This window comes from Ochotona curzoniae, unplaced genomic scaffold (genome assembly GCF_017591425.1).
Source record: "Ochotona curzoniae isolate NIBS_2020 unplaced genomic scaffold, NIBS_Ocur_1.0 contig_2688, whole genome shotgun sequence".
NCBI lineage: Eukaryota > Metazoa > Chordata > Mammalia > Lagomorpha > Ochotonidae > Ochotona > Ochotona curzoniae.
In genome coordinates this window covers 7,109,626-7,136,925 of record NW_024465553.1, presented here as the reverse complement: position 1 = coordinate 7,136,925, position 27,300 = coordinate 7,109,626, and the positions used below count along the sequence as shown (strand labels likewise).

The 27,300-nt window shown below is 42.3% G+C and overlaps 1 protein-coding gene across 1 annotated transcript in view; it reads right to left on the bottom strand.

Annotated features, from left to right (window-relative positions):
* The window catches only part of CATSPERB (cation channel sperm associated auxiliary subunit beta), a 56,042-nt gene that overhangs the window by 13,837 nt on the left and 14,905 nt on the right, over positions 1–27,300 (bottom strand). The window contains exons 7-17 of the mRNA XM_040975581.1: positions 25,248–25,343; positions 24,987–25,105; positions 23,808–23,840; positions 19,083–19,149; positions 18,755–18,801; positions 17,873–18,028; positions 16,543–16,701; positions 11,560–11,704; positions 6,264–6,418; positions 4,763–4,917; positions 420–607 (exon numbers count right to left, since the gene is read on the bottom strand). Coding sequence (XP_040831515.1) covers positions 420–607; positions 4,763–4,917; positions 6,264–6,418; positions 11,560–11,704; positions 16,543–16,701; positions 17,873–18,028; positions 18,755–18,801; positions 19,083–19,149; positions 23,808–23,840; positions 24,987–25,105; positions 25,248–25,343 — 1,320 coding nt within the window. The remainder of the gene's footprint in view (positions 1–419; positions 608–4,762; positions 4,918–6,263; positions 6,419–11,559; positions 11,705–16,542; positions 16,702–17,872; positions 18,029–18,754; positions 18,802–19,082; positions 19,150–23,807; positions 23,841–24,986; positions 25,106–25,247; positions 25,344–27,300) is intronic.

Sequence of the window (27,300 nt, the reverse complement as noted above, 5' to 3'; positions counted from 1 at the left end):
ACTGGAGCCCATATGGGATCCTGGCACATGTAAGACAAAGACTTTAGCCATTAAGCTTCTGTGCTAGGCCTGATAATTCTCACTTCCATAACACCAGTCCAGACTTTTACCCTAAAATTTAAACTTCCATGTCTTTTAAAAATTTGAGAGATGAAATACATATGCATATATATATATATGTATATTTACATATATATACACATACCCACACACACTGAAGTGGAGCAACTGGGGCACAAACTGGCACCCACTTGGGATCCTGGCAAATGGAAGGTAACAAACCCATTGCACTGACCTGATAGGTTCCTAACTGGGTTAAAACTTGAAACTATCGCTCTATGAATGGGTATGAACGCTCGTCTCAAAATACATTTTCATTTCTTCTAGCCATCAGAGATGTAGTATATTGTTACACTTACTTTGTGAGTCAAGAGTAAGTTTATAGAAGTCTCCATATTCACTGACACTTAGGGAACTGGACAAACACGAGCTCTCATTCACCTCTTCTATTCCAAAGGGCTCTCTCAATTCTGTGATAATTGAGGACAAAAATCCTTTGGGCGTGTCATGGTGCAATACCTTTCTTATATAAGCTGTTCCAGTTTTACTAAAAAAACAACCAAAAAACCCGTTAAGCAACTGAGATAAAGCAGTCTCTCATGTGTGCAAATTGATAAACGTAATTTACAAATACATAACAAATGACTACAAATGAATATTTAATAGCATTCATTGAACCTCACTAGTGGCCAGTGAAGTGGCCACTACAACAATGGGATAGTTTTCTACCTCTAAAACTTGTATTTTTATTAAAATTTTTATTTGAGAAACAAACCTGGGGAACAGCACATCTCATCTGCTGATTCATTCCCCCAGTTGGTTGGGGCCAAACTGGAGTCAAAGCCGGGAGGTGAGAACTCAACCTTGGCCTCCCACATGGGCAGCAGGAACTTAGTTATTTGAGTTATCATGGCTGCCTCCTACATTTAGCAGGAAGGCACATTCAGCAAGTGGAGCTGGAAATGGAAGCCAGTTACTGGGATGTGAGACTTGGGCATCCTAACCTCTAGGCTAAAGGTGTGCCTTATCAAATCATGAAAAAAAATATATATATAGATATTCCCCCCCCCAAATCTGTAACAGCAAGAGCTGGGCCAAGCTGAAGCCAGGATCCGGTAGCTTCATCTTGGTCTCCACGTGGGTGGCAGCTTCTCAAGGACTGGGCTCACTGGCCACGGCCTTCCCAGGCACATTGGTGGGGAGCTGGAGAGGAAGCAGAGCAGCTGAGGTTCCATAGGGGATGACGGTGCCACAAGTGGTGGTTGAACCAGCTGTGCCACAGGTGTGTAAATGGCAGCGTCCAGGAGTGATGTCAACTGAGAAGAAATGGATAGCTACCCACTACTAAGAGGATGATAAACTAATTCAAGTTTCCTAGAAAACTGTATGGTGTTACACATGAAAAGTGCTGATATTTCGGCCTGTGACTACAGCTCTATCCTGAGGGGATAAATTGGAACATGGATCATGGAAGAGTTACTGGCAGGGTTGGCCAGGGGAATGGAAGCTTTCTACACAAAGACATTCTCCACTGCTTTACGGTAAATGTTAGAAATAAGAAATGCCACCCACAGACAAATCCTGTAACACAGACGGCATGATTTACTTAGAGGAAATGTAAGTATTAAATAATGCATATATAGAGTTTTACGTACACAAGGAAGACGGCAAAATGAAAACAGTCACACAAAGCAGAAAGCCCTAATAGGCAATTCATCCAAGTGTTGACAGTCATGGTTTCAATTGTATCATTTATGTGTGCTTTTGAGGACACTTCTGTCATGAACAAGTGTCAGCATATGATCAAGAAAAACAGCACTCCTTGGATTTTTTGGCTAAGAATAAGGGCAATATGTATATGTGTTTACATAGCTAGCATCTATTCCTTTGATCATATCATAGCATATATTGAAATGTCATGCTGTGCCCTGCATTCATATAAAATTACTATGTCATTTATAAATAAAAATATTTAAAAAATAAATTTGATTTTTAAAAGATTTATTTGTTCTATATGAAAGACAGAGTGCCATTTCTTTCTGTCTTCCACCACCCCTCAGTGGTGGTGATGGTTGAGGCAATACGAGGCTGCAGCCAGGAGACTTGAACTTCTTCTGGCTCTTCCATGTGGGTTGTATGGGACCATGTACTTGGGCCATCTTCCTGTTAGTTAGACACAACAGCAAAGAGCTGTTGGGCCCAGGAAAGCTTTAAACATTTCATCTCCAAGGGTGCTTTTCTGTTTTGAACCTTCATTATTTAGAGCAAGTTGTTTTTCTTGTTGCTTTAAAAGGTTTGGAATTTTTATTTTTAATTAAAATTTTCTGCTCTACCTACTCAGATTTTTCATATACAGCGTTTCAGAACATAGCACCTCGAAACATCAACCACAGCACATCACTTGCTTGTAGTGGAAGACACTTAATAAAACACACAATTGTAGATACAGAAACAATACTCAGACCTTCCTTGGAGCAGAGACAAACTCCCATGTGGAAGACATCCACCAAGCACCTGGACAAAGACATCTGTCTCACCAGGACGGGGAGTGAAGTCAAGTGGGTTCGGATTGTTGAAGAGATCTGTCCGTTCTTAGTCACTTCTCATGGTGAGCCCCACTTCTCATGGTGAGCCCCACTTCTCATGGCCCCAGCCCCAGCCTGGTCGACCGTGTTTTGTCTGCCTCCATGTGTAAGCGTGCTTCTCTGGGTCTTTGTTTCTTTATGAGGGCTCTCCTGTCACATAAAACCTGTGATTTATAAAACTTACAGCTTATGCTTTCCCCTGTTAATTTGTCTTATGTCAGTTTAATTCCCAGGCCCAGACATAAAACCTCTGAGTGTAGGGGTGATATATCGCCGTCTCTACAAAATGTTTACAAAAATTGAAAGTAAGGGATGGCTTAGCCTGAAGCCATAAATAAAATGTCAAGCAATTGCAAAACACAAACTTTCAAGGAACAGAAAATTCCAATGTAAGCAAACTTAAAAAAAAAAAGCATTTGTTTATGAAGCCAGAATCATCTTCTCAACAAAACCATACAATGTGAGAAAGGAAAAAGGGAATTCAAGATGGGGAAATAAGAGGCTATTTCACTCAAGGACACAGACACCACCGTTCCTAGACGGGATTCAGACATGAGTAAAGATGACAGAAAGGTCATGGTAGCTTGATTTCACGGCTTGATGGTTTTTGGTTCAACATTAAGTTTACAACACGATTCACACAGTCAATTAAAAGGTTAGCAGGGAAACGCTGTATATGAAAAATCTGAGTAGGTGGAGCAGAAAATTTTAATTAAAAATAAAAAATTCCAAACCTTTTAAAGCAATAAGAAAAACAACTTGCTCTAAATAATGAAGGTTCAAAACAGAAAAGCACCCTTGGAGATGAAATGTTTAAAGCTTTCCTGGGCCCAGAGCGATGGCTTATTGGCTAAATCCTCACCTTGCTCATGCCAGGATCCCGTATGGGTGCCAGTTTGTATCCTGGCTGCTCCACTTCCCATACAGCTCCTTGCTTATGGCCTGGGAAAGCAGCGGAGGATGGCCCAAAGCCTTGGGACCCTGCATCTGCGTGGGAGGCCTAGAAGAAATTCCTGGCTTCTGGTTTCAGATCAGCTCAGTGCCAACTGTTAAAGTCACTTGAAGAGTGAACCAGTGGATAGATCTTTCTCTGTGTCCTTCTGTATATCTGACTTTACAATAAGAAAATAAAATCTTTAAAAAAATTTGCCTTTTGGGCCCGGCATAGTGGCCTAGCGGCTAAAGTCCTCGCCTTGAACGTGCCGGGATCCCAAATGGGTGCCAGTTCTAATCCTGGCAGCCCCACTTCCCATCCAGCTCCCTGCTTGTGGCCTGGGAAAGCAGTCGAGGACGGCCCAAAGCTTTGGGACTCTGCACTTGCATGGGAGACTTGATTCCTGGTTCCTGGCTTCAGATTGGCACAGCACCGGCTGTATATCTGACTTTCCAATAAAAATAAATAAATCTTAAAAAAAAAAGAAAAAAATTATACTGTTTTAAGAGATTATACTATTTAAAAAATTATACTATTTTAATTTTAAGAAATTATACTATTCTTAAGAAAGAAACAAAAGAAAGTATTTGCAGGTGATATGATTATCTCCCAATATCTATCTCTACTATAAAAACTTAAAAGAACATGCAGTGGAAAGTACTTGAATTATTAAAAAAGAAAAAATCAACTTTGCAAGTTAGACAAATATAAGCTCAGCATATAAAATATGACAGTTTATTTTAGAAGGAGAAAAGATGCAACCCAACAAGAAAAGAAACATAAAGTTATCAATTTCCTTAAAACCATAAGATAACCAGCTACTCTGAACTGTGGACCAAACCACGTGGAGCAAACATCTAACACCCGGCCAGCCTCGCTGCAAGACAACAGATCATGTGATTAAGAATCAGCCAGATTAAAAAAAAAAAAGATTAGTAAATAAAAACAAAATAAAAAGTATTAAAACAAAACCCAAATGGCATTCTATTTTTATAATTAGGGTATCAGGGAAACTATAATGGATTCTATAAATGTACACTCATATTTGATTTTAGCCTTGTGGCATAAAAAAAAAAGACTCTATTTGCCTAAAAAAGAAAAAGAAGACTTAAAAAAAGTGCGCTCAACATTTAGAATCTAAGAAGCAGAACTCGATTAGAGAAAGTGTGAAGCAAATTACTACCTGAAGTGGATCAGCTTTCCAAGGTGGATGTTCTTGAATTTCTTGGTGTGTTTCGTTTCTTCCGGCTCGTTTGGAGGGACGTATGCAAAAAAGAGCATCTCGTTTAAGGAAATATACTGAGGAGCAAGTGCAGTCTCGAAGCCCATATCTGGAGGCTGGGGTCAGGAAAAAGCAAGCCTTTCCTTTAGACTGCTTCATACTTCAGTCACGATAAAATGCAAACGGCAGATTGATTTCCAGCCCACGTGGAAGCAGCTGGGCTTCCCTTCTGCGTGGGGGATAATGCTCAACACGTTCTCCTGAATATCCACGTGTGTGTGCAAGGGCAGAGGCACTTTTCTGCTGAGCAGGAAAGCAATGATGGTCCAGCGGCACACCCTTTGCAGATGGCTGCAGCAGCAGATGGGATAAGGCTGGGGTGCGTTACTATTGGGCGCGGCAGTTAGGAAAGCGGCCTATGGAATGGCTCTCCTTTGAAAGCTGTCTCTCCCATTTCCTGCCAGAGACTCCGCAGGGAGCCTCCGCTTCCTGACTCCGTGGCTGCGTCCCTTCCCCATGCCTCTGATTCACAGGCTTGCCTTTGTAGTCAGGGCACTCATCTTGGGCCTACATTTCTGACCTGTAGATCCTCCCAACATAACCCTTCTCCAATTCTGATTCTTCCTAGCTTTGACAGCTACTAGGGGTGGGGATCCACCCTGAAGGAGATTTTGGGGTTGACCTGATTTGCTAGGGAACATAATTAATAGGACATACTGGTTGGGGCCATGTCCCAAAATAATGCCTCTAAGGTTATCATGTTTTCTATTTTTGCTAGTTGAGTAGAGGACTGAACTAATGCTCGAAGGCCCTTGAACATTACTGAAAATGCTGGAAATTATAATTCTCTTATGACATTCTAGACTTGGAAAGGCAAGAGTGTCCTATGCAATGTATATGCAAGTCCAATAAATGGTTAAAAGGACAGGCCTCAAAGCCAGTTGTCTGGGACAGATGCTTGACTCTGAGAGGTAACTGGTTATGTAATTTAGGGTAACGATCTGGCCTCTCTACACGTCCCTTTCTTGAGAGGTGAAATGAGGCGGGCTCGTCATTACCAAGATTGAGCACACACGGAGCCTGGCGCAGAGGAGTCAGAGAACACAGGGATGGCCTGTTTGTGTAGAGGGAGGGAATGCGTCGAGTGTGAGCTTAAAAATGGTAATGTTTATAATTTATGATGTTAGAGAACAAACACACTTTCTACAAATTGTGCTTGAGTCTCTGCCAGCCCCATGGGAGACCCTACCAGAGCTCTGGGCCTGTGCCAGCCCCATGGGAGACCCTACCAGAGCTCCAGGCTTCTAGCTTCAGCCTGGTCTGGTCCAAGCCATTTGGAGAATAAACTAGAAGATGGCAGATCCTCTCTGTGTCTCTGACTTTGAACTAAAGTAGTTAATTTTTTTAAAAAAAGGCAAGAATCAAATGCAAGGCAATCTGCTTTAATGATTATACCACTTACCTGTCCAAAAATATTTTCAGAATTTTTTGAGGTGTGGACTGACCCACCAGCAGCAAAGTGATCTGGACTCAGTTTATGTATGAATCCCAAGTGGTCATAGTATAATGTGAAAATTTTATCAGCAACACGTCCGATTTCACTATATTTTCTTAATCCTATTAGGAAATAAACAGAGGTTTACTAATATAGATACAACTAGAAAAATTTTAATTTCATGCATTGCAAAAACTTCATTTAAAGCTTTGAGACTCTCAAATTAGCAAAATCTATGTCAGTTTTGCTGAGTCCCTGAAAAGTCTCTTCCAGGCTCTGTATCCCAACAGAACCTGTTTACTGAAACAGGTGAAGGACCTAGTCCAGGAAAGAATCAAACCTTGAACTTTAAAATCTGTCTATTCTGAGGGCACATATACAGTTGCTGCAGCATCCTCAGGTTCAAAAATCCTGAGCCAGAACATCATTGATGCGGAATCTTAGCACTTGATTCCCCGTCTTGTGCCTTCTGATGGGTCTGCTGGGCTCCAAGATTGTGCCTATATCCTGCTCAGCCTGTTCAAACTTCAGGCCAAGACCAGTTGGGGCCCAGTACCATGGCTCAATGACTAAAACCCTCACCCTCACCTTGCAAGTGCCTGGATCCTATATGGGTGCTGGCTCATGTCCCAGCTGCTTCACTTCCCCTCCACTCCCTGCTTATGGCCTGGAAAAGAAGTCAAAGATGGCTCTAAACCTTGAAATTCTGCACCCATGTGGGAGACCCTGTTTTGGATTGGCTCAGCTCTGGCCATAGAAGCTATCTGGGGAGTGAACCAGTAGATAGAAGATGTTTTTCCTTCTGCCCCTGTTTCTCTCTATAAATCTGAGCTGGCTTTCAAATAAAATAAATACATCTTGAAAGAAAGAAAGAGAGAGGAAGAAAGAAAGAAAGAAAGAAAGAAAGAGAAAGGAAGGAAGGAAGGAAGGAAGGAAGGAAGGAAGGAAGGAAGGAAGGAAGGAAGGAAGGAAGGAAGAGAGAGAAAGAAAAGCAGCTGAACAATGGTGAGTCGTCCCCCTTCCCTCCCACCCCAGGGCCCTGTGATCTGGATTCCAACCTCTCTGAACTCTTCTGTAACTTTCTGGGCTGCTTCTCTCCCTCAGGCGGCCACACCAGCCCCAGGTCATCTGTGCCCACCATCTTAACATTGATCTTGGGGACAGCTTTGCTTCTTTCTCTCCTACCCCCCCCCCCCCTTTTTAAAAAGTGGACAGTTCATGCCTTTCTAGGTGAATTTAGGCCTCCAGTACAAAAATACAAGTGGAGGTGGCCTGCTTTCCTTGTCTTGCTTCTGCAGCAAAAGCTTTTAACGTGTTACTCTAAAATCTGCTCTTTTCTATAATTCTTCCCCTCAACTGGTCTTCTCCCCTGAAACTCTATTTTTTTTTTAAAGATCTATTTATTTTTATTGGAAAGTAAGATAGAGAGGAAAAGAGACAAAGAGGAAGATCTTCTGTCTGATGATTCACTCCCCAAGTGGCTGCAGCGGCCAGAGCTGCGTCAATCTGAAGCCAGGAACCAAGAGCCAGGAGCTTCCTCCAAGTCCCCCACAAGGTGCAGGGTCCCAAGGCTTTGGGCCGTCCTTGACTGCTTTCCCAGGCCACATGCAGGGAGCTGGATGGGACGTGGGGCTGCTGGTATACAAACCAGTGCCCACATGGGATCCCAGCGCATACTAGGTGAGGACTTTAGCTGCTAGGCTACCATGCTGGGCCCTCTCCTCTGAAACTCTTAAAGAGCGTATCTTCTATTCTTGGTTTGCTACATGCTATTTCTTTAACTATTTACTTATTTTTCTTCATTTGGAAGGCAGATTCTCTCTCTTTCTCTGTCTCTCTCTCACACAAGTCTTTGCAGGCTTGCAATTAAAAAACAATTAAACTACTTCAGTTGTTCTCAGCAGTCAGGTTGTGGCATGACTAGAAACCCAAGTCTGCTGGAAGTTGTTCTGTAGATAACCTGACTCGTTGTACCATCACACATCCAGGTGCCTTATGGTAAGCTTTGTGCTATCTGCATCTTTCTCCTTCACATTTGTCGCTTACCCCCATTAATTCATTTCTAATTAAACATTATTCCCGCCATGTCTTTGGCCACTTTGCTAATCCAGATCCTCACTAGCTTTCTTAAAATTTTAAAATAGGCTTTAAACATATCACTCAGTAAAAAAAACAAAAAACAAAAAAACTCATATTTTCTAGTTTGTTTCTCACTTTGTGCTTCCTTGATACAAATATGATTAACTAAAGGAACCTCACTATGATCTGAAATTCTTTATCTTGACGCAAATGGAAAACTGGCTGTGGTTTATCTTTCTGTCATTGCCAATGCGTCAACGGAGACGACCCCTGTATCCTGTTGCTGCCTTATACCGTGTCTCTGCACACTCAGCGCTAACCCGAATCCTCCATACGGAATGTTCCCTTGAACTCTGACCTCGACCTTAACGTATGGCAGACTTAACATCGTTAATTCAAACTTTCTCCCTCGGCAGCATCTTATTTCTCCTGGTGCCTACTGCAGTTCAATATTTGTGTGCTTTATTGATTCATGAATATTTTGAGCTTTGAGATTTTACAACACAACAGCTACTCTGCTTATTAAAAACGTTTGACCTAAAATGATGTAGCTTTGTCTGAATATCAAAAGTCTGGCCTGTGCTTTTCCAATTGGAAGTGCGTGATTTTTCAAGTCTTTATGGGTAGCATTTTTCTGTAATCTTGGCTTAAGTTTTTCTTTCTAGAAGCATTTGAAGACTGGAAAATCTAGAGACTGCCTTTAGTGGGGGAAGGTAGAGGACTTTTGGATCCACAAAGGGCTCACTGCTCTTCTTTCTCATATCTGCTCACACAGCTGCTCACAGAACTCAGTCCTGGCTGCAACCTTGCCCGTTCTGCAGAGCAGCACACCTTCCCCGGCACTTCCTGCTCGTCTCCCTCGCCTTCCGCCTTCCGCCTCCCTGGACGCGTCTGACATTTGTCTATTCTGAATTTGTTAATCATCAGTCTCTCCTGACAAGTGTGTAAGTGCCACGGAGAAGGATGACTAGGGACTAGGATGGTGTGTGGTAGCGAGAGGTCCCCAGACGCTCTGGAACAGGTGACTATGTAATATTTATGCTAAGGGCAGACTGTGTCTTCTTTTGGTTATTTTAGTTCAAGTTGCTTACAATTTCTGCTTTATTTTTCTTTCCCAGTTTTTCATGTCTTATTTTGCATACATTATTTGGTATATTTTTGATTTTAAAAATTATTTATATTATAAAACCGATTTAAAAATTCTAGATGATCACAATGAAGGACTTTAGAGAAATCCTAAATACAATCATGTGAGAAAAGAGTAATTTAGGGCCCAGCGTGGTAGCCTACTGGCTAAAATCTTTGCCTTACATGCACTGGGATCCCATATGGGTGCCAGTTTATATCCTGGATGTTCCACTTCCCTTCCAGCTCTCTGCTTGGGAAAGCAGTAGAGGACGGTCCAAAGCCTTGGGACCCTGCACCCGTGTGGGAGACCTGGAAGAAGCTACTGGCTTCACCTCAGCTCAGCTCCAGCCAGTAAAGCCAGTTGGGGGAATGAATCAGCAGATGGAAGATCTTTCTTTGTGTCTCTCCTTCTCTTTGTAAATGTGAATTCCAAATAAAAATAACAAAAAAAGAGTGATTTATCCACTATAATTGAGGATGGAAAGTCTAGAATGTTTTGGATTCAAGATCTTATTCCATCCTGAATCTTTGAAAAGATTCCTTCCTGAATATTTTACCAGTAGGTACTGAGAGACTGTCACCACATTTTACTTCAGAGATCAATAATATTCTGTTACCACCGCGGAAACATAATGAGTTCAGGCCTTTGCCTTATTGTCCAGTGAGATCTTCAATAGCAAAATTTTCCTATATGGCCACTATGGTTCTATGTGCTGTATTCATTGGAAGACAAGATCCACTTTTCACGTTTCAACATCTTTAGGTATCTTACAAGAATGGTCCACTGGGTGGCACTCACAGCATGGTGGTCAGTCACTTGCCTGCACGTGACTCTACTTTGTCTCAGCTGTCTGTACCTTCATAGCTTTGCATTTCCTGAATTTCTGGACATGAGCTGAATTTTACTAATGCTCAAAATGCCTGAAAAATACTGCATTATAATTTGTGCTTGAAACAAGCTGCTGTGGGTACAGTGAGACAGAACACAGAGCAGCAGGTATTACCAATAAAGCCAGTGTCCCTAGAGGAATTACAACAATTTCAGATTGCAATGGTAGAATCATCAGTTGTTTTATAGAATCTAAGAAAGGAAAGAACCCAGGGGTGGGTGAAAAATTGCATGTGTTTTACTGCTGACATGCAGTCACACACCCAACAACATACCCACAGGCAGGGGCAGTTAGGGCATACTGTTTTGGCCTTGTGGTCAAAACATCAGTAGGAACTTTCACTTGCACTCAGACTGACAGGAGCTGTGCAGACCCAACCCCCGACATAACATGATCATCTCATCAAGGAGACGGAGAGCACTGTATCATCCATGTGCACGTTACCCCCGCTACTGGTTACGCCATCGCAGCTATGTCAATTTCATTAGCAACAGAACGTAAGAGTCGCCAAAGTTGACAAGACTACTGTGAACATTAAATGAGATATTTGCAGCATGCTGAGCACAGCTGTGGCTTGTAAGTGGCAGCTATTATTTCCTGAATAAGCAAGCATTATTGAAGTTATAAAGGAAAATCCAGTGTGGCAACGCAGGATTTCCTTTCTCTGGGGCCTTCATAGGATCCAACTTCTTTAGTATTTTTTTTAAAGATTCATTTTATTAGAAAGGCCCTTTACAGAAGAGAAGGCAAGACAGACAGAGATCTTCCATCTGCTGGTTCATTTCCCAAATGGCTGCAATGACCAGAGCTGAGCCAAACTGAAGCCAGGAGTCAGGAAGTTCCTCTGGGTCTTCCACGAGGGTGCAGGGTCCCAAGGCTTTGGGCCATCCTCCACTGCTTTCTCAGGCCACAAGCAGGGAGCAGGGTGGGAAGCAGAGCAGTTAGGACATGAACCAGTGCCTATATAGCATGCTGGTACTTGTGGGTGGAGAATTAGCCTGTTGAGACACAGCACTGTCCCCCTTCTGTAGGTCCTATAACACCCTTCTCAAACCTGAAAGGCTGGATACTTCAGGACTAGTAAGTTAATAAAGCAAATTATTCTTTTTGTCTTCTAATTCCCAGCCTACACATACAGCCTACCCCAATACCAGCAAACTCCTTACCTGCTTTTGTCAAGTATGCCTTTCCACTCGTGGAAACAAAAACAATGTCTGAGGTGTAAAAGCTATGGTACGTTGTCTTTATGATGTCACCGTGAAAGTCATCTATTAAGTCGAAGGTGTTGCCACCATCCACTGAAAGCCAAACCTGGGGGAACACAGAGATGAGACGCCCTGAAGAGCTGCCGCAGAGCAGTCAGTCGGCAGCTGCCCATCAGCTTAACCTTCCTGTGTGCAAAGTCATGGGCACCATCCTTCCCCTGCCCTCTGTCATCTCCTGCACCTATCCCATCCCACATGTGCAAGCTCCTTACCTGTTTCTTGCTCTCTTTGCATCCTAGGGTCCATGAGATGGCTGTGTTTGTAGCAGAGTGCCAGGTCTACACAGTGTGCATACTGAGTATAGGCAAGACACAGGCCCTTTATCTAGCAAACAGAGTTGCCTGTGTCACAGGCAGAAGGAATCCTGGAAGTATCTGGATTCACTTCATACTAAAATGAAATTTCACCTTCTTGTTAACTGGTAGATAAGGACCCAAACATACTTTCTATGAAAGAGCCTCTTGTTATTTGCAAGAAATGTGTTCTGGGATCTTACGAAGTCTCAGATCATTACACCCACTGCAGTCTGCAAGGCTGTTATCCTTACTTACTGTTCCTTTGTAACTCAGGGACAGAGAGCCCTCCCACCTGCTGGTCCAGTTCCCAAAGGCCAACAGTGTTTGGCACTGGGATAGACCAAAGCTGGCAGTCAGGGGCTCAGTCCAGGTGTTCAGCTGCTTGAGCCACCATCCCTGCTTCCTTCCAGGGTGTGCATTTAGAAGGAAGTTACAACTGTGAGCAGAGATGGGATTTGACTCTAGGATCTCAGAAATGGAGTGTGGGCATCTGAAGCAATGTTTTAACTGCTAGACCAAGTGCCCACCCTACAAGCATATCTGTTGACACTCCACAGATGGCTGCAAAGGCTGGGGCTGGACCAGAGCCAGGCTGGAGCCAGCAGCTTCTTCTGGATCCCATAAGGATGGCAAAGGCCTATGCACCGGGCCCTCTTCTGCTGCTTTCCCAGGCTCATTAGCAGGCAGCTGGATTGTGAGCAGAGCAACCGGGTCATGAACTGACAGCCATTTGGGATGCCTTGATACGGATGCTTCCACAAACTTACCCTTTTATGCTTTCCATGACCTTGTGGAAGTATCTTCATTTTTTTTCTTTATTAAAAGCGTAATAGTCCCACACATTGTCTTCTAGAACTTATTTCCTCCATCAACATTTATTTTCTAGCTTTCTTATCTATTGCAAATTCCTGAGTTCATTGTTTCCAGTGTTGCATAACAGATTGCATAATGTGGATAAACCGTAATTTAAACTGTACTGTATCCATCCTCCTATTTATAGATACCTGATTATTTTCAGTTACTTAACACTATTGCTGACAGTGCCAATATGAACATTTAAAAAAAGCATCCTCACATGCTTCCCTCACTGAAAAGTGAAATTAATGGGTTATGAAATATGTAAATGCTCAAATTTATAGGGTAATAATAATGCTAAATTACTCTCCAAAATAGTTGCAGTGATTTATGCTGTTCTCAACAGAGAGTAAATGTTGCAGCCGAGCCTCGCTGTCTCCAGCATTCTGTGCTGTCAGCATTCAGCCACGCCAGTCCCTGAGACGGACAGCCTTCCCGATCCTTGGTCAGTACGTCCCCGGCTGCTTCTGAGTGATATCCCCTCTTCATGTTGATTCCATTTGTGCCATCTTCCCTGGGAAATCTCTGCCGGTGTCTCTTTTTCACGTTGCTTTGTAGGAATTCCTGATTCTCACCTTGAGTTACTTCTCAGGGTGCAAATATCATCTCCCAGCTTGTAGTGTATATATTTTTTCACTTCCTAAGATATCTTCAATGAGTAAACATTTTTTCTCTTTGGTAGGGGAGCCAGTGGAGGATGCAGAATACTTCATTATTTGTTTTATTTCTTTTTCTTTTCTTTTTTTTTGTGTATTTTGAATAAGAGTCCTTCAACTAATATGCCTTTTACCAATAATCTCATATCCTGTGGTTTGTCTTTGCATTTTTTCGACAATTTTTTTTCACGGAGCAATTTTTAAGGAGGTTCACACCATCAATCATTCTTTTAAAAAGAGTTATTTGTTTATTTGAAAGAGCTACAAAGAAAGAGAGCAAACAAGATCTTTTACCTGCTTGTTCACTCTCCAAATAGCTGCAACACTGGACCTTGGCTGGTTTGAAGCCAGGAGCAAGGTTCTCCCCCCATATGGGTGCAGGGGTCCCAACACTCGGACCATCTTCTGCCACTCTTCCAGGCACATTAAGGGAGCTGATTTGGAAGTGGAACAGTTGGAACCTGAACTGGTGCCTATATGGAATGCCTGCTTAGCAGGTGGAGCTTTACTCTGTGCCACAGCGCTGGCTCCAGTTGTTTCTCACATAGGTAGCGCCTTCATTATTACATCTAAACTGTTACCTCGAAACCCAAAGTCATATACCTTTTCTTCTACATTATCTTTTAAAGAATCTATAATTTTGCATTTTATATATTTAGGTCTGTAATACATTTATTCATTTAATAGAGGGCGATTGGGGGAGAAGAGAGCTATCTTATCTGAATGCCCCCCTTTCAAATCCCTGCAACAGGCTTGGGTAGTGCTGGCAGCTCTAGGAACTCAATCCAGGTCTGCCATGTGGGTGGCAGGAGCCAAACTGGCTAATTGATCATTACTGCCTCTCAGGACCTGCATCAGAGGACGGCTGGAGTCAGGAGCCAGAGCTGGGAATCGAACCCAGGCATTCTGATGTGGAATTCAGGCAGCCTGAAGCAGTAACTTAGCCACTGGGTCCGACGCCTACCCGCCCCTAGTTTTGAGGAGTGCAGATTGTGTCTAGTTTTTTTTTTTTTTGTAAGTGGATGTCCATCATTCCAACACCATTTGTTGAAGAGATAATCTCTGCCTGTAGTAGCTGTGATTCTACCACTTTGAAGAGCTCTGTTGTTTTGTTTTGGATCTTTTTTTGCTCCTCTGTTTTTCCACTTTCGGCAGCTTCAATTGAGATGTCCTCAAGTTCAGGGCTTCTTGGTCTGGACCCATCCAGTTGATTAATAAGCTCATCAAAGGCATTTCTCATTTCTGTTATAATGTTTTTGTTCTCTAAATGTTTTTTTTTTTTTAGTTCTTTCATAAAACATTCATTCCTCTGCTTACACTGTCCATTTGTTCTGTCTGCTTGATCCAGTCCAGCTGAACCCTCAGCATCTTAATCACAATCGTTTCAAATTCTCGGTTTATCAAGTCCAACATCCCTGCCATATGTGAGTCTCTTTGATGCAGGCTCTGTCTCTCTGCAATGTGTTTGCTTTTTTGAGTATGTCTTGGACATGCTTCTTGATAGCCAGACTTCATGACTGAGTAAAAGCACCTGCTGTGATTAGGCCATTAGTAATGAGATGAGAATGTGTAGGGGGAAAGTGGTCTGCAGTCCTCTCTTTTCAACATTTATTTCTGAGAGAGAGAGAGAACACAGAAAAATCTCCCACTGCTGGTTCACCCTTCAAGACCATATTGGCTGGGCCTGTTCTGTGTCAAAGCTGGAAGCTAGGATCTCAACCTGGATTTCCCACGTGGACAGCAGGGACTGAGCAACATGAACCACCCCAGGGCACACATCTGCAGGAAGCTGGGACCAGGAGTGTAGCTGGGACTCTGGCACTTTGATGTGGGAGCTGGGTTTTCTAACTGCTGTCTTCTTCGTTGGCCCAGATACCTGCCCAGGATCACAATCTCTCAGCAGGCCCCTGTTTCTGGACTGTGACCATTCCATGTGCTTCCCAGTGTCCTGGGGTTGTGTGGCTGCTTCCGTTCCTTGGCTCACTGAGGCACTGATAAGAGCTCAGCTCAGTAAAAAGTTCCGCAGAGGGCAGACCTTGGTAATAATAAATTACTCAGCATATTTCTAAACTCCTTCTCCTTTCCCTCTCCCAGACAGTGGCACAGAGCTTCCTCTGGTAGTCACTGGGAGAATGTGGCAGAGCTCCAGCAGTTGAAACTCAAAAGCGTAGGGGTTACTGATGGCTTGCTTATATCGGAGCATTTTCTCTCTCAGACTTGTCCATGCTGAGCTTCTGGCAGTGGCCAGTTATGGCTCCAGTTACTAGGTGATGAAGACTTTTCAATGTTACACGCACCACATGACCATACAACATACATACAGCAGTGTGTAACATTGACATGACAATTGTTGCATACATAAGTCAACCTGGATGCCACAAGATGGCAACTGGGTTCCTGGCATCAGCATAACAATAAAAATATCAGGGACCAGGGGAAGAAGAAGTACGGGATTTAACCAGTTCATGTGAGATTAGAACGAGGCAAGGGGTTTCAAGAAGAGCTTGGACACAGAGCATCACTTTATGATTCTTCAAGAATTCATTACTTTCAGCAGGAAGTCCCTGCAAACTTTTCTTGGTTCTTAATTTGTTTACTATTTAATGTTTTGTGTTCCTTGCTTTTAAACTGCCTGATGTCCCCACAGATGGCATCATTATTGCTAAGCTCTCAGGCTATTGAACAGAGAGTGGACTCAATGGGACAGAGAGGATGAAGAATATTATGAGAAGTAGCTTAGAGAACAACACAGTTAGAAAATCTAGCTTAGGCAAAGACAAATAAAGAAAATCAGACATTAGATGCTGGAAATACCAGATACAAACATGCGCTTAGTAGATTAGTGGCCAAAAAATCTAGGTTATTTAGAGTTGTAAAAGATACATGATAGCTGGCGAAGTTCAAGGTATCAGAATGGACATTTTAGCACACATTGAAGAATCAACGCCTAGTCACTGCCTTCCTCCTGTGCCCACCTCTCCCCCTCACTGCAGTGTCTGTGTTCTGTGCACAGCCATTCAACATGGAATTCGTGGCTGACTTTCCCCACTGCCCAGGTGCATCCCGTGCATCCCTACCTGATTACCATACACGTAGAGAAAGTGACTGCGGGGATGAAATACCATTCCAACTGGAGAGGTGAATGAGGAAGGAAACACGAAGACGGGAAATCTGGGCCGAGAGCTTGGTTGGCTACTGCTCAGGATGTTCACAGAGACAGCAGCGTATTTTGATGCCTGGATTGGAAGAGAATGAGCGTGTGTCAGGGGCGAGTGTCCCATTATTCGTGGGCCATGTTACAATTTTTAGACTTTCCTGCAATGTGGCTTTTGAGGATCACGGAGACACCTGCATGAACACAGCATAGAAGTAACTGGAAGGAGTAGCAACCGTAGAGCTCTCTTTATCCCACTGTTCTCCCAACACGCTTTCTAAGTATTGAAAGTGAAGCTTAGGAGATTAGTCTGTTCACAGCTCTATAACACATGGCACAGATTTACTATCGAGTTACTACTCAAGTTGACAGAATAGAATGTGCATGCTTATAACTCTCCTGTTCAAAGTTTTCAATTTTGTTTTTAAAAAAGATTTATTTTTTGAAAAAAAGCTATAGAGAGGGAGGAGAAAGACTGAAAGAGCTTCTACCCACTGGTTTATTCCCCCAATGGCTACATCTGCCAGGGATGGACCAGGCTGACACCAAGATTCAAGAGCTTCATCCATGTATCCCATGTAATTGGGCATTCTTTTTTTTTTTTTTTTTTAAGATTTATTTTTATTATTTTTTATTGGAAAGGCGGATATACAGAGAGGAGAGACAGAGAGGAAGATCTTCCATCCGATGATTCACTCCCCAAGTGAGCCGCAACGGGCCGATACTATGCCGATCCGAAGCCAGGAGCCTCTTCCGGGTCTCCCTCACGGGTGCAGGGTCCCAAAGCTTTGGGCCGTCCTCAACTGCTTTCCCAGGCCACAGGCAGGGAGCTGGAAGGGAAGCGGGGCTGCCGGGATTAGAACCGGCGCCCATATGGGATCCCGGGCGTGCAAGGCGAGGACTTAACCACTTGCGCCACCGCGCCGGGCCCGAATTGGGCATTCTTATGCTACTTTTTCAGGCTCATTGGCAGGGAGCTGGATCAGAAGTAGAGCAGCCAGGACTCGGACTGGTGCCCCTACGGGATCTTAGCACTGTAGGTAGCAGCTTTATCGGACAAACCACAACACCAGACCCTCTCCACTACAATCTTGAGAGTATGGGTTAGTTGTACGTATTTTTAAAAATTATTTTTATAGTCAGTTCCACCAGCTTATTTTGCCAAAGATAACACAAGATAACAAAGATAACACATTTGCTAAGATAAATGTTAGTGTTGCCATGTTTCATTACCTGCGGGATGTAAGACCTACCCAGTTTTTGTAGAGATAGACTCCGGTGTTCTGCTCTTGGTCAACAAGAAATGTTACGACATGTAATGCGGGGTTTCTCACTCTTTTAAAAACATGAGGTAATAAGCAAGGCTGCCATTCAAGAAATGGTTCTTTACTATAAAAACAAGCACTGGACTGCAAAAACAAAAGAGAAGGTCAAAGTTAATGCAGGTTTTAAAATGTTAAGTCCTAATTTTGTCTCAGGGCAATAAACTCACGAGCTATTGCTGTTGTCCTTCCTGATAAAAAATCACAGCTTCAACAGCTCTCCAACCGGGTACAGGAGTTTAGAGGGTACCTCAATACATCTCCTTGAGATGCAAATCATTTTTCTACAATCATTGGATGGGTCCAGATTTTTTTTTTTTTTAAGTTTTATTTTTATTGGAAAGGCAGATCAGATTTACAGAAAGAAGGAGAGACAGAAAGACCTTCTATCTGCTGGTTCACTCCCCAAATGGCCTCAGTGGCCAGAGCTGAGCTGATCTGAAGCCAGGATCTAGGAGCTTCTTCCAGGTCTCCTATGTGGGTGTAGGGTGCAAAGACCTTTAGAGCATCCCCAACTGCTTTCCCAGGCCACAAGCAGGGCTCTGGGATGGCAAGTGGAACAGTTGGGACATGAACCAGTGCCCGTATGGGATCTGGACACTTGCAAGGTGAGGATTTAGCCACTTAGCCATAACTGGGCCCAGGCGGATCCAGATTGAACAATCAGGGCACTACCCTTTGGCCCAAGAAGAGACAATCCTGGGAGCAAAAGTGATGGTTAAGTCTTCAAAACTGCCATTTGTTTTTCAACTAGTAACAGTGCGGGAAGTCACATATGGTAACACTTACCTTTTAAAAGACTTACTATCATACCTCACTCAGTGTCCGGTTTCTGTCAAAGGTGACGGTAACATAGTCCACTACAAAACACAGAGGAACTGAGTCACGCCTGTACTTCTCATGCCAGCAGGGTGTCAACAACATAGTCTTCATGATAAGCAAGACAAATAGTGGGTCATCGGTGTTTATTCAGATACAATCCTTGCAGATATGACTACTTGTCTTAGATTTTTTTTCCCCTCTCAGTTTTAAGCTTATTAACTCCTATGAAATACCATCCTTACATTTTATTCTATTTTTAGGTTATTCTCATGTTATCCATGTTGATAAAAGCCTGCTCATATACCTAAGTAAAATTTACCTTCGAAGCGTTCTCTGTTAGCAAAACATCTTTCATTGTACCACAGTTTGCCTTTGAGATAGTCAACCTAGGTAAAAGAACACACGAAGCACCACTTAGGCCACAGACTTAAGCTATAAAACAGAAAACGCTAACCGAGTAAAAACTATGCCCAGCAATTCGGGGATGTGAGAGGCGAACAAGTGGGGGGCTGCGGGGAGCATGAATGAGTATAAATAAAAGGCAGTAGGACAAAGGGAAGAAATGAAAATTCACATGTTGAACAACACACAGAAAGAGACACAGAGAAAAGAACCTGCATGTCGATGTGTGTGCATCACGGGAGTTGCCCTCACCCACACGTTCTGACGAGGCCGTGGGCCTTTCATGTGGAACCAATGGGTCTGTGTTTGTCCAGGCTTCCTTATCAGCTTGAGATGAGCTTAAGGAACCCCCATGGAAGGCTGGTAGCAGCCAGAAGCAGCAGTGAAGATGTTTGGAAAATCGGCTGCATCAAATAAAGGAGATGGTGCATGGTGGGCATGAACTCCATGCAAGAGTTCCAGATGGTTTTGTGATAAGAAGACTCTGAGTTTCAACACACACTGGAGACATCAGCAGATCTCCTTAGGCTTCTATTGACCCGACAAAATCTGCATAATCAGTGCGTAAAAGCCTATTTAATGTCCTAAATTGATGTATGATGATGGTTATAGAACTCAGTGTATACACCGAGGACCACTGGCTTATACACTTTCAGTGAGTAAAGCTTATGCTTTGTGAATCATAGCATGTAAAAACTGCTAAACATATAATGCCAAGGAAAAGTTTTTTTTTTTTTTTAATGGAATGGACAATTTATTTGAAAGGTGGTATCTCCCTGCTAAGGTGTTATACCAAATGCATCTTTTGACTTTTATAAATCAGAATATACTTGCAGGAGTCCATAATGCCATAATATTTGAAGAGTTAACATAGAATCTTTGTGGGCCTTGAAATATTTCCATTTCTTCACTTTGGATTCGATTATGTTTACTCTCTCTCTTCCCCCTACCTGGAGTCAAATTGGTAGCAACCCAGTCACTGTCCTTAGAGATATTTAATTCTGGCAGGTTGACTTCATTCCAGGGATGAGCCCATGGCCTAGGGCTTACTCAGTCTCAGGATTGGTTAGGAGTGGACACGCACGACCTAACCTGAGTTAATGAGACAGTCCTGATAAGTGGAACTATATAGGAAAGAAAATTCCTTCGGGGACTGATAAACCTGTGCTTACCAGTTTTCTCTAACACCTAGAGAAAAAGGGACCGAAAATGCAGTTAAGGCAGAAGAAAGCAGAACCAATCAGCAGAAGAGACAGAGTCCTACACGTAAGTTAGACAGGGAATCCGGCTTTGCCAGAGAGCCAGAGTCACCGTAAATCCCCCGTTTACATCTGCCAACAACTTCTCCTCCTTTGCTAAAATCAATTTTAGATTGGCTTTGTCATTTGCCTCTGAACAATTCTTCTGGGAGTGGGGTAGGGGAGGAATTCAATCATTTAATTCCTTGGAAAGTAAATTTTATTGTGCTACAGGATACCTATAGATAGTAAAATGATTACTAGAGGGGACATATTTTTAATAAAGTTTCTATCTTGTACCATGTACTTATGACTGAGCTGTCTCATTTGCCATGTAGTGTAACCGCTTCACCTATAAGAGAGATTCTATAATATTTTCCTAAAAAGAAAAATCACTATTTGTTTAAAAGGTAAAGTGACAGAAAGAGGAAGAAAGATACCTTTATCTGCTGGCTCATTATCCAAATAGTCACTAAGGCCGAGACTGGGCCGGGCCAAGCCCAGGAGCCTGGAACTCCACCTGTCTCCCACATGGCAGGGACCCAAGCACTTGGACCATTATCAGGTGACTGGCTCAGAAACAGGACAGCCAGCGCGTGAATCAGACTCCATATGGGATGCTGGTGTTGTGGATGGCAGCTTAACCTACTAAGTCAGGATTGCCTATTTTAACCTCAGGAAATTCCTTTTATAACTAATTTGGTCAGGGTTGTTTTCTTTCTTTTTTAATCTTGAAGGAAGGTTTTAATCACACTGTTTTTCTGTATCTATTGAGATTATCATAATTTTTTATTTTTCTGTTATCATATTTGTTGACTTGGGTTGTTGAACCATGGTTGTATGCTTGATTATGGAGAATAACCTTTTTACTGTGATGCTGGATTAAATTTCCTAGTAGTTTGTTGAAGACTTTTAAAAAAGATTTATTTATTTTTAATTGCAAAGTCAGATATACAAAGAGGAGGAGAGACAAAAAGAAAGATCTTCTGTCTGTTGATTCACTCCCCAAGCAGTTGCAAAGGTCAGAGCTGCGCCAATCTGAAGTCAGGAGTTAGGAGCCTCTTCTAGGTTCGCCACCTGAGTGCAGAGTCCCAAGGCTTTGGGCCATCCTCAACTGCTTTCCCAGACCATAAGCAGGGAGCTAGACAGGAAGTGGAGCTGCCAGGATTAGAACTGGCGCCTGTATGGGATCCTGGCACGTAGAAGGTGAGGCCATTGCGCCGGGCCCCAAGTTTTTTGTATCTAAATTCATCAAGGATATTGGTCTCAAATCTTCTTTTGATTGTATTTTTGCCTGGTTTTGGTATCCAGGAAACATTGGCTTCATAGATGGGACATGAGAGAATTTTGTCCTCTTCTATTTTATGAAGTAATTTAAATATCGGTGTTCTTTACTTGTTTGGTGTAATTTAGCAGTGAAGCCAGTTAATCCTGGGTTTTGCTTTGCTAGGAGATTTTTCATTATTGATTCAATCTCATTTTTTGCTATTGGTGAGTTTAGGTATTCTATTTCCTCATGATACAATCTGGGAGCAGTATTCGCGTGCAAAAGTTTTTCCATTTCTTCTAGGTATTTGTTTCACTTTGGTTGTTCATAGTAATCTCTAATGCATTGTGTTCCTGCGGGATCAATAGTAATGTCCCCATATTCACCTCTCATTCTAAGTATTTGAGATTTTCTGTTTTTCCTTATTTAGTTTAAGAGCTTATCAATTTATCTTTCAAAGAACCAACTCTTTGCTTCATTGTTTTTGTAGGCTCCAGGTCATTTACTTGTGCTTTATTCATTCTTTATTGTTCTTTATTAGTTCTTTCCTTCTATTAGTTTTGGATTGGATTTATTCTTGTTTTTCTGGTTCTTTGAGATGCACTGATAAGTGTCTTTGAGATTTTTTTTTTTAATTCAGGTATTGGTTGCCATAAACTTCTTCCAGTACTGTTTTTGCCATATCCCACAAGTCTCTGTGTGTTGTGCCTCCATTTTCATAAGTTTTAAGAAATGCACAAACATCCTCCTTGACCCATTGATAGTTCAGGGATAAGTTGATTAGTTTCCATGTTTCCTTGAGTTTACACTTCTATGATTGATTTCTTTTTTTACTGTATTTAATCAGAAGATATCTGATACGATTTCTAGTCTCTTAAGTTTGTTGAGAGTTTTCTTTGTGATGCACCTTAAGATCTGTCTCAGCAAACGTTCCATGTGCTGTGGAGCAGAATGTGTATTTTGCAGCTGTTGGATTTAAAGTTCTACAGATGTCTGTTAAGTCCCCGTTGACGTAGGATGCAGTTTAACTCTGCTGTTTCTTTATTGATTTTCTGTCTAGATTATCTGTGCATTTCTGAAAGTGGGGGTCTTATATCCCCCACTACTGTTGTGTTGGAGTTTATCTTCCTCTTTAGATTAATAATTGGTTTATGTATTTGAATCCTCTAATATTGGGTGCAATATGTAAGTATTATTTCTTGCTGGATCAAACTCTATCATTGCATAATGACCAACCTGGTCTCTATTTACTGCTTTTGACTTAGATTCTATTTTATCCTATGTAAGTATGACTGGCTATTCCTGCTTTGTTTTGGGTTCTATTTGCATGGAATATCTTGTTGAATCCTTTCACATTCAGTCCAATGTGTTTTCAGAAGTGAAGTGGTTGAATTCACGGGTGTGTAACTCATAGTCCAGAGGGTCTACTGTGTCCTCTGCTGTCCTGAATGTAAGGCAGTTGTGCCTGGCTGGCTTTCCCAGGCCTCTACTCCACTCTTGGTGCTCTTATGAGTAAAGCATCCTCAGCTCTAATTGCTTCCTGAGAAATGAGTGGACAGGATGAACATGGGTGTATGTGCACAGGTCCACGTGGGGATGGAATGGGGGGTGGCACTCAAAAGTGTTGCATCACAAAACCTGTCTCTATACCAGGGAGTGGAGGTAGCTGGTGGAAAAAATTCCCCAAGAGGCCGGAAGCCAAGGTGGGCTCAGATTATCTGGTACTTTTATGCAAATTACAAAAGGGTGCCTTGTCTCTGGGCAGGCACAGACTGACACCAGGGATGTGGAGCCCCCGTTATCTTCAGCTGGGTGTCCTGTGCTGAGTCGCCACTTGGAGCCCAGACAGAGCATATGAGAAAGTGTGAGTGGAGGCCCCTAAGACAGGGAGGGGCACTTTGTCCTTTGAAACCAAAGAGCATGGCTTACTGATTGTTAGAACATATATCTATGCTATACACACACACACACACACACACACACACACACACACACACACATATATATTTAGTTCAAACTGTGAGTGATGTTCCAGTAACAGGAAAAATCTATACTATGAATAACTAACTCCTGCATCTCTTCAGTCACCATGTAAACATGTGTCTTAACCAACTCGTAGAGATGTGAAGCTTCTTACCCTTTCAAAACCACAGAAGTCTTCCCTTGAGAGCTAGAAGAAAAAGAAGACACTTTAATTGTTGCCCGCCCATCAGAAGGCATAAGAAAATACTGCAATGCAATCACATCAGAGGGTGTTATGTTGTCTCTACCCTGGCAGTGGGGGCGGTCATGCTTGACAGCCAGCCTCACATGTTGTGGACATGACCTTCAGCAGAGGACCAGCTTTACCTTTTATTGATTGATTTATAGCTTATTAGAGTTCCAGAGGGGAGCTGAAATGAAAACTACACTTTCTCATGGTAATGAGGTGAGAACTCCAAGCAGGCAGGGAAACACCGAGTCTGTCCCGAGGTGGGATTGGGCTTTAGGGAGGAAGCTGTCTGTTCTGCCCAGCCCAGGACCATCTACAGAGCAGCATTCTCTAGATACCGCCCAGGAATTCCTCTCTGTGCTTTGAGTGCAAACTGCTCTGGCCTTCCTGGCTTCTTCCAGATCTGTTAGCCATCTGAGTCACAAACGGCGCCTTGTTAGGGATGACGAAGAGAGAGTGGAGGCTGCGAATGGTGTTCTAGCTGCAGAAGGCTAAGCATCACCAGGCGTAGGAAGCACCCTCGGCTCAGCCAGGACAGCTGCCCTCCTTCTGCACCTGAATCTTTACTCCTGGTCTGTTCTAGTTGCCATGATTTTTGAGAAGCATTTATTTACACGTGTAGGTATTTCTTTTTAAATTTTATTTTATTATTGATGATGTTTACATAAAGAATTTCATGATAGGAAATTTGACTATTGTTACTCACAGGGATGTTCCCTTTCTCTCAATCCCAACTCTTACTTTTTATATTTTTATTACATTTAGCTTTAAAGATTACCTTAAAGTATTCCAGAGACTGTATATAAATATAAATAAATGGATAGGCAGATTTAAAGTATTTTTTACAACACATATTCAAAACTTGCAATAAATTTGTACAGCTATAAACCTAGCATTATTTTCTTTAAAAAATTATTAACTAACATCATTTTAAAATTATATACTCAGTACTGTAAGGTAGAGAATAGAGATGCTACATTGTGCTTCCCCCTTTTCAGAAAGGTTTTCACTTCTAAGCTATATCACTTATAACTCAAATACTATTTTTTTAAATCACAGAAAATATTTAACAGTTAACTATTAGTCACAAAACAGTTCCCATACCTGTAATTTTTGGCCTGTGGGATAACGAAGATCTTCACTTACAAAAAGGCCCAAGGAGGTAAGGAGAACTAAAACATGGTTGGTTAAAACCATATCTACCAACGAAAGGCCTGTATGGTCTAAGGGAAGAAATCATACTGTGGGTTAAAGAGTAGGAAAACATCAGTGAGCTCCTTAGCAAAGCCACGTCATTGGCTAAACATCAGTCCCGTGTTGAGGTCAGTGAAATGCTGAGGCTGAGAACATGGTTAAAGGAAATACCTTCTCGGAGTTTAGCATAGATGGTGTCCGTCATGTCGTACCATTTGGTATCATCATAATGCCAAAATCCAGAAAAGCTTAGGCCTATGTAAACACCTGCCATAGAAGAAAAGGAAAATGTCCAGGCAACTTGACAGTCACTTGCTTTTCTAGGACTTCAGCTGCAAGTCCGGATTTGCTCCAATCTCTAACCCATTCTCTTGCTCTTCCCAAACTCGCTTCCTTTTGATTTGGGTTTCACCTCTCAAGCACTGGAAAAGGGAAATAATTTCAGGTGAAACCATGTGATCCTCACTAACCATTGATGAACTCCTAGAGTAGTTACCCCTGGGATAATAAACCCTCTGGATATATTGACTGATCCTATTAAAACAGCTTTCCTGGTGTACTTGATTATTTAGTATTTTGCTTTACAGTGAAGGGATCAGAAAATGCAGTCCCCCAAAGTGCTGCTTTGGCTCAGGATGAGGGTCTGAGCACAAAGACAATCCACAGATGTCGGCGCTGTTCCATTTGAGCAGCCTAACAGCAGGGCACCGAGTTCCCTTCAGAAGGAAGGGTGGCTGTGTCAGCAGAGATGGGGAGAAGACATTGAGACAGTTTGCATGAGCAGCCCTTATGAAAACAACCTTATCCATTAGTTCTCCCATAGATCTAGTAACTAACAACTTGTTCCTTTATGTTCAAACCCCTTTCCTTTATTAAAATGACATTAACTCCCAAATTGAATGACTTAAATTTTGCTTATTTTCTGTGGTCTCCTGGACATGTTAATCAAAATTGTAGGGCAGGTATTTTATCTTGTGGCTAAGATGCTAGTCAAGACTTTTTCTAGGAAAGTGATGGAGAAACTTTGCTCTTGTAAGTATTAATCTAGCTTCATAGATAACAATGGATCTCTAATTGGGAATGGTGTATCCAGAATGATATGAAAACTCTTGCAAAGCTTAGAAATAGTTAATGAGAAATAAGCAATGACATAAACACTTGATGCCAATAATATTTCTAGGCTGATGTTAAGTTGCAGGTCACTTTTTATGACAACTGACCACAATTATATCACAATTATGTCAACCACTGTGAAGAGCCTGGTTCTTATCCTAATGGCTAAGGGAGAATTCAAAGCAGTGACATGATATATCCAGGCTTAAACTTGAGAAGATCACTCCGGTGACCTAAGGAGGTTGGGTTATATTGGGGCAAGAATAAGAACAGGGAGGACACTTGAGATGTTGGGATCTAGTCTTGTAGAAAAACAATGCTTATACCAGAGGGGGCCAGCATTGTGGCATAGCAAGTAAAGCTGCCACCTGTAATGCCAGTATATCATATGGTGCTGGTTCACGTCAGCTGTCCACTTTCAATTCAATTCTTTGCTAAATTTCTTTATGTTTTTTAAAGATTTATTTATTTATTTATTTTAAAAGATTTATTTATTTTTATTGGAAAGTCAGATATACAGAGAGGAGGAGAGGCAGAGGAGGAGAGGCAGGGAAGGAGATCTTCTGTCCATTGATTCACTCCCCAAGTGGCCAGGAGCCTCTTCCGAGTCTCCCACATGGATGCGGGGTCCCAAGGCTTTGGGCCATCTTCTCCTGCTTTCCCAGGCTACAGGCAGGGAGCTGGATCAGAAGCAGGGCCATCTGGATTAGAACTGGTGCCCATGTGGGATCCTCTATGGGTGATAGTTTGTGTCCTGGATGCTCCACTTCCAGCTCTCTGCTTGTGGCCTGGGAAAGCAGCAAAGGACAGCTCAAAGCCTTGGAAACCCGCGCCTGTGTGGGAGATCAGCTTAGCTCCAGCCATTGCAGCTACTTGGGGCATGAACCAGCAGATGGAAGATCCTTCTCTGGGTCTCTCATTTTCTCAATAAACCTGATATTCCCATAAAAAGAAATAAATATTTAAAAAATAAAACAAACCAAAAATAAAATAAATCCTGTCTGAAGATTTATCCATTTATGAGTAGGGCTTTTAAAATTATAATCTTTGGTAGGGTGCTTTTAATATAGTCGTTATTAAATTTTCTAACCTCCCATACTCTGGTAATTTT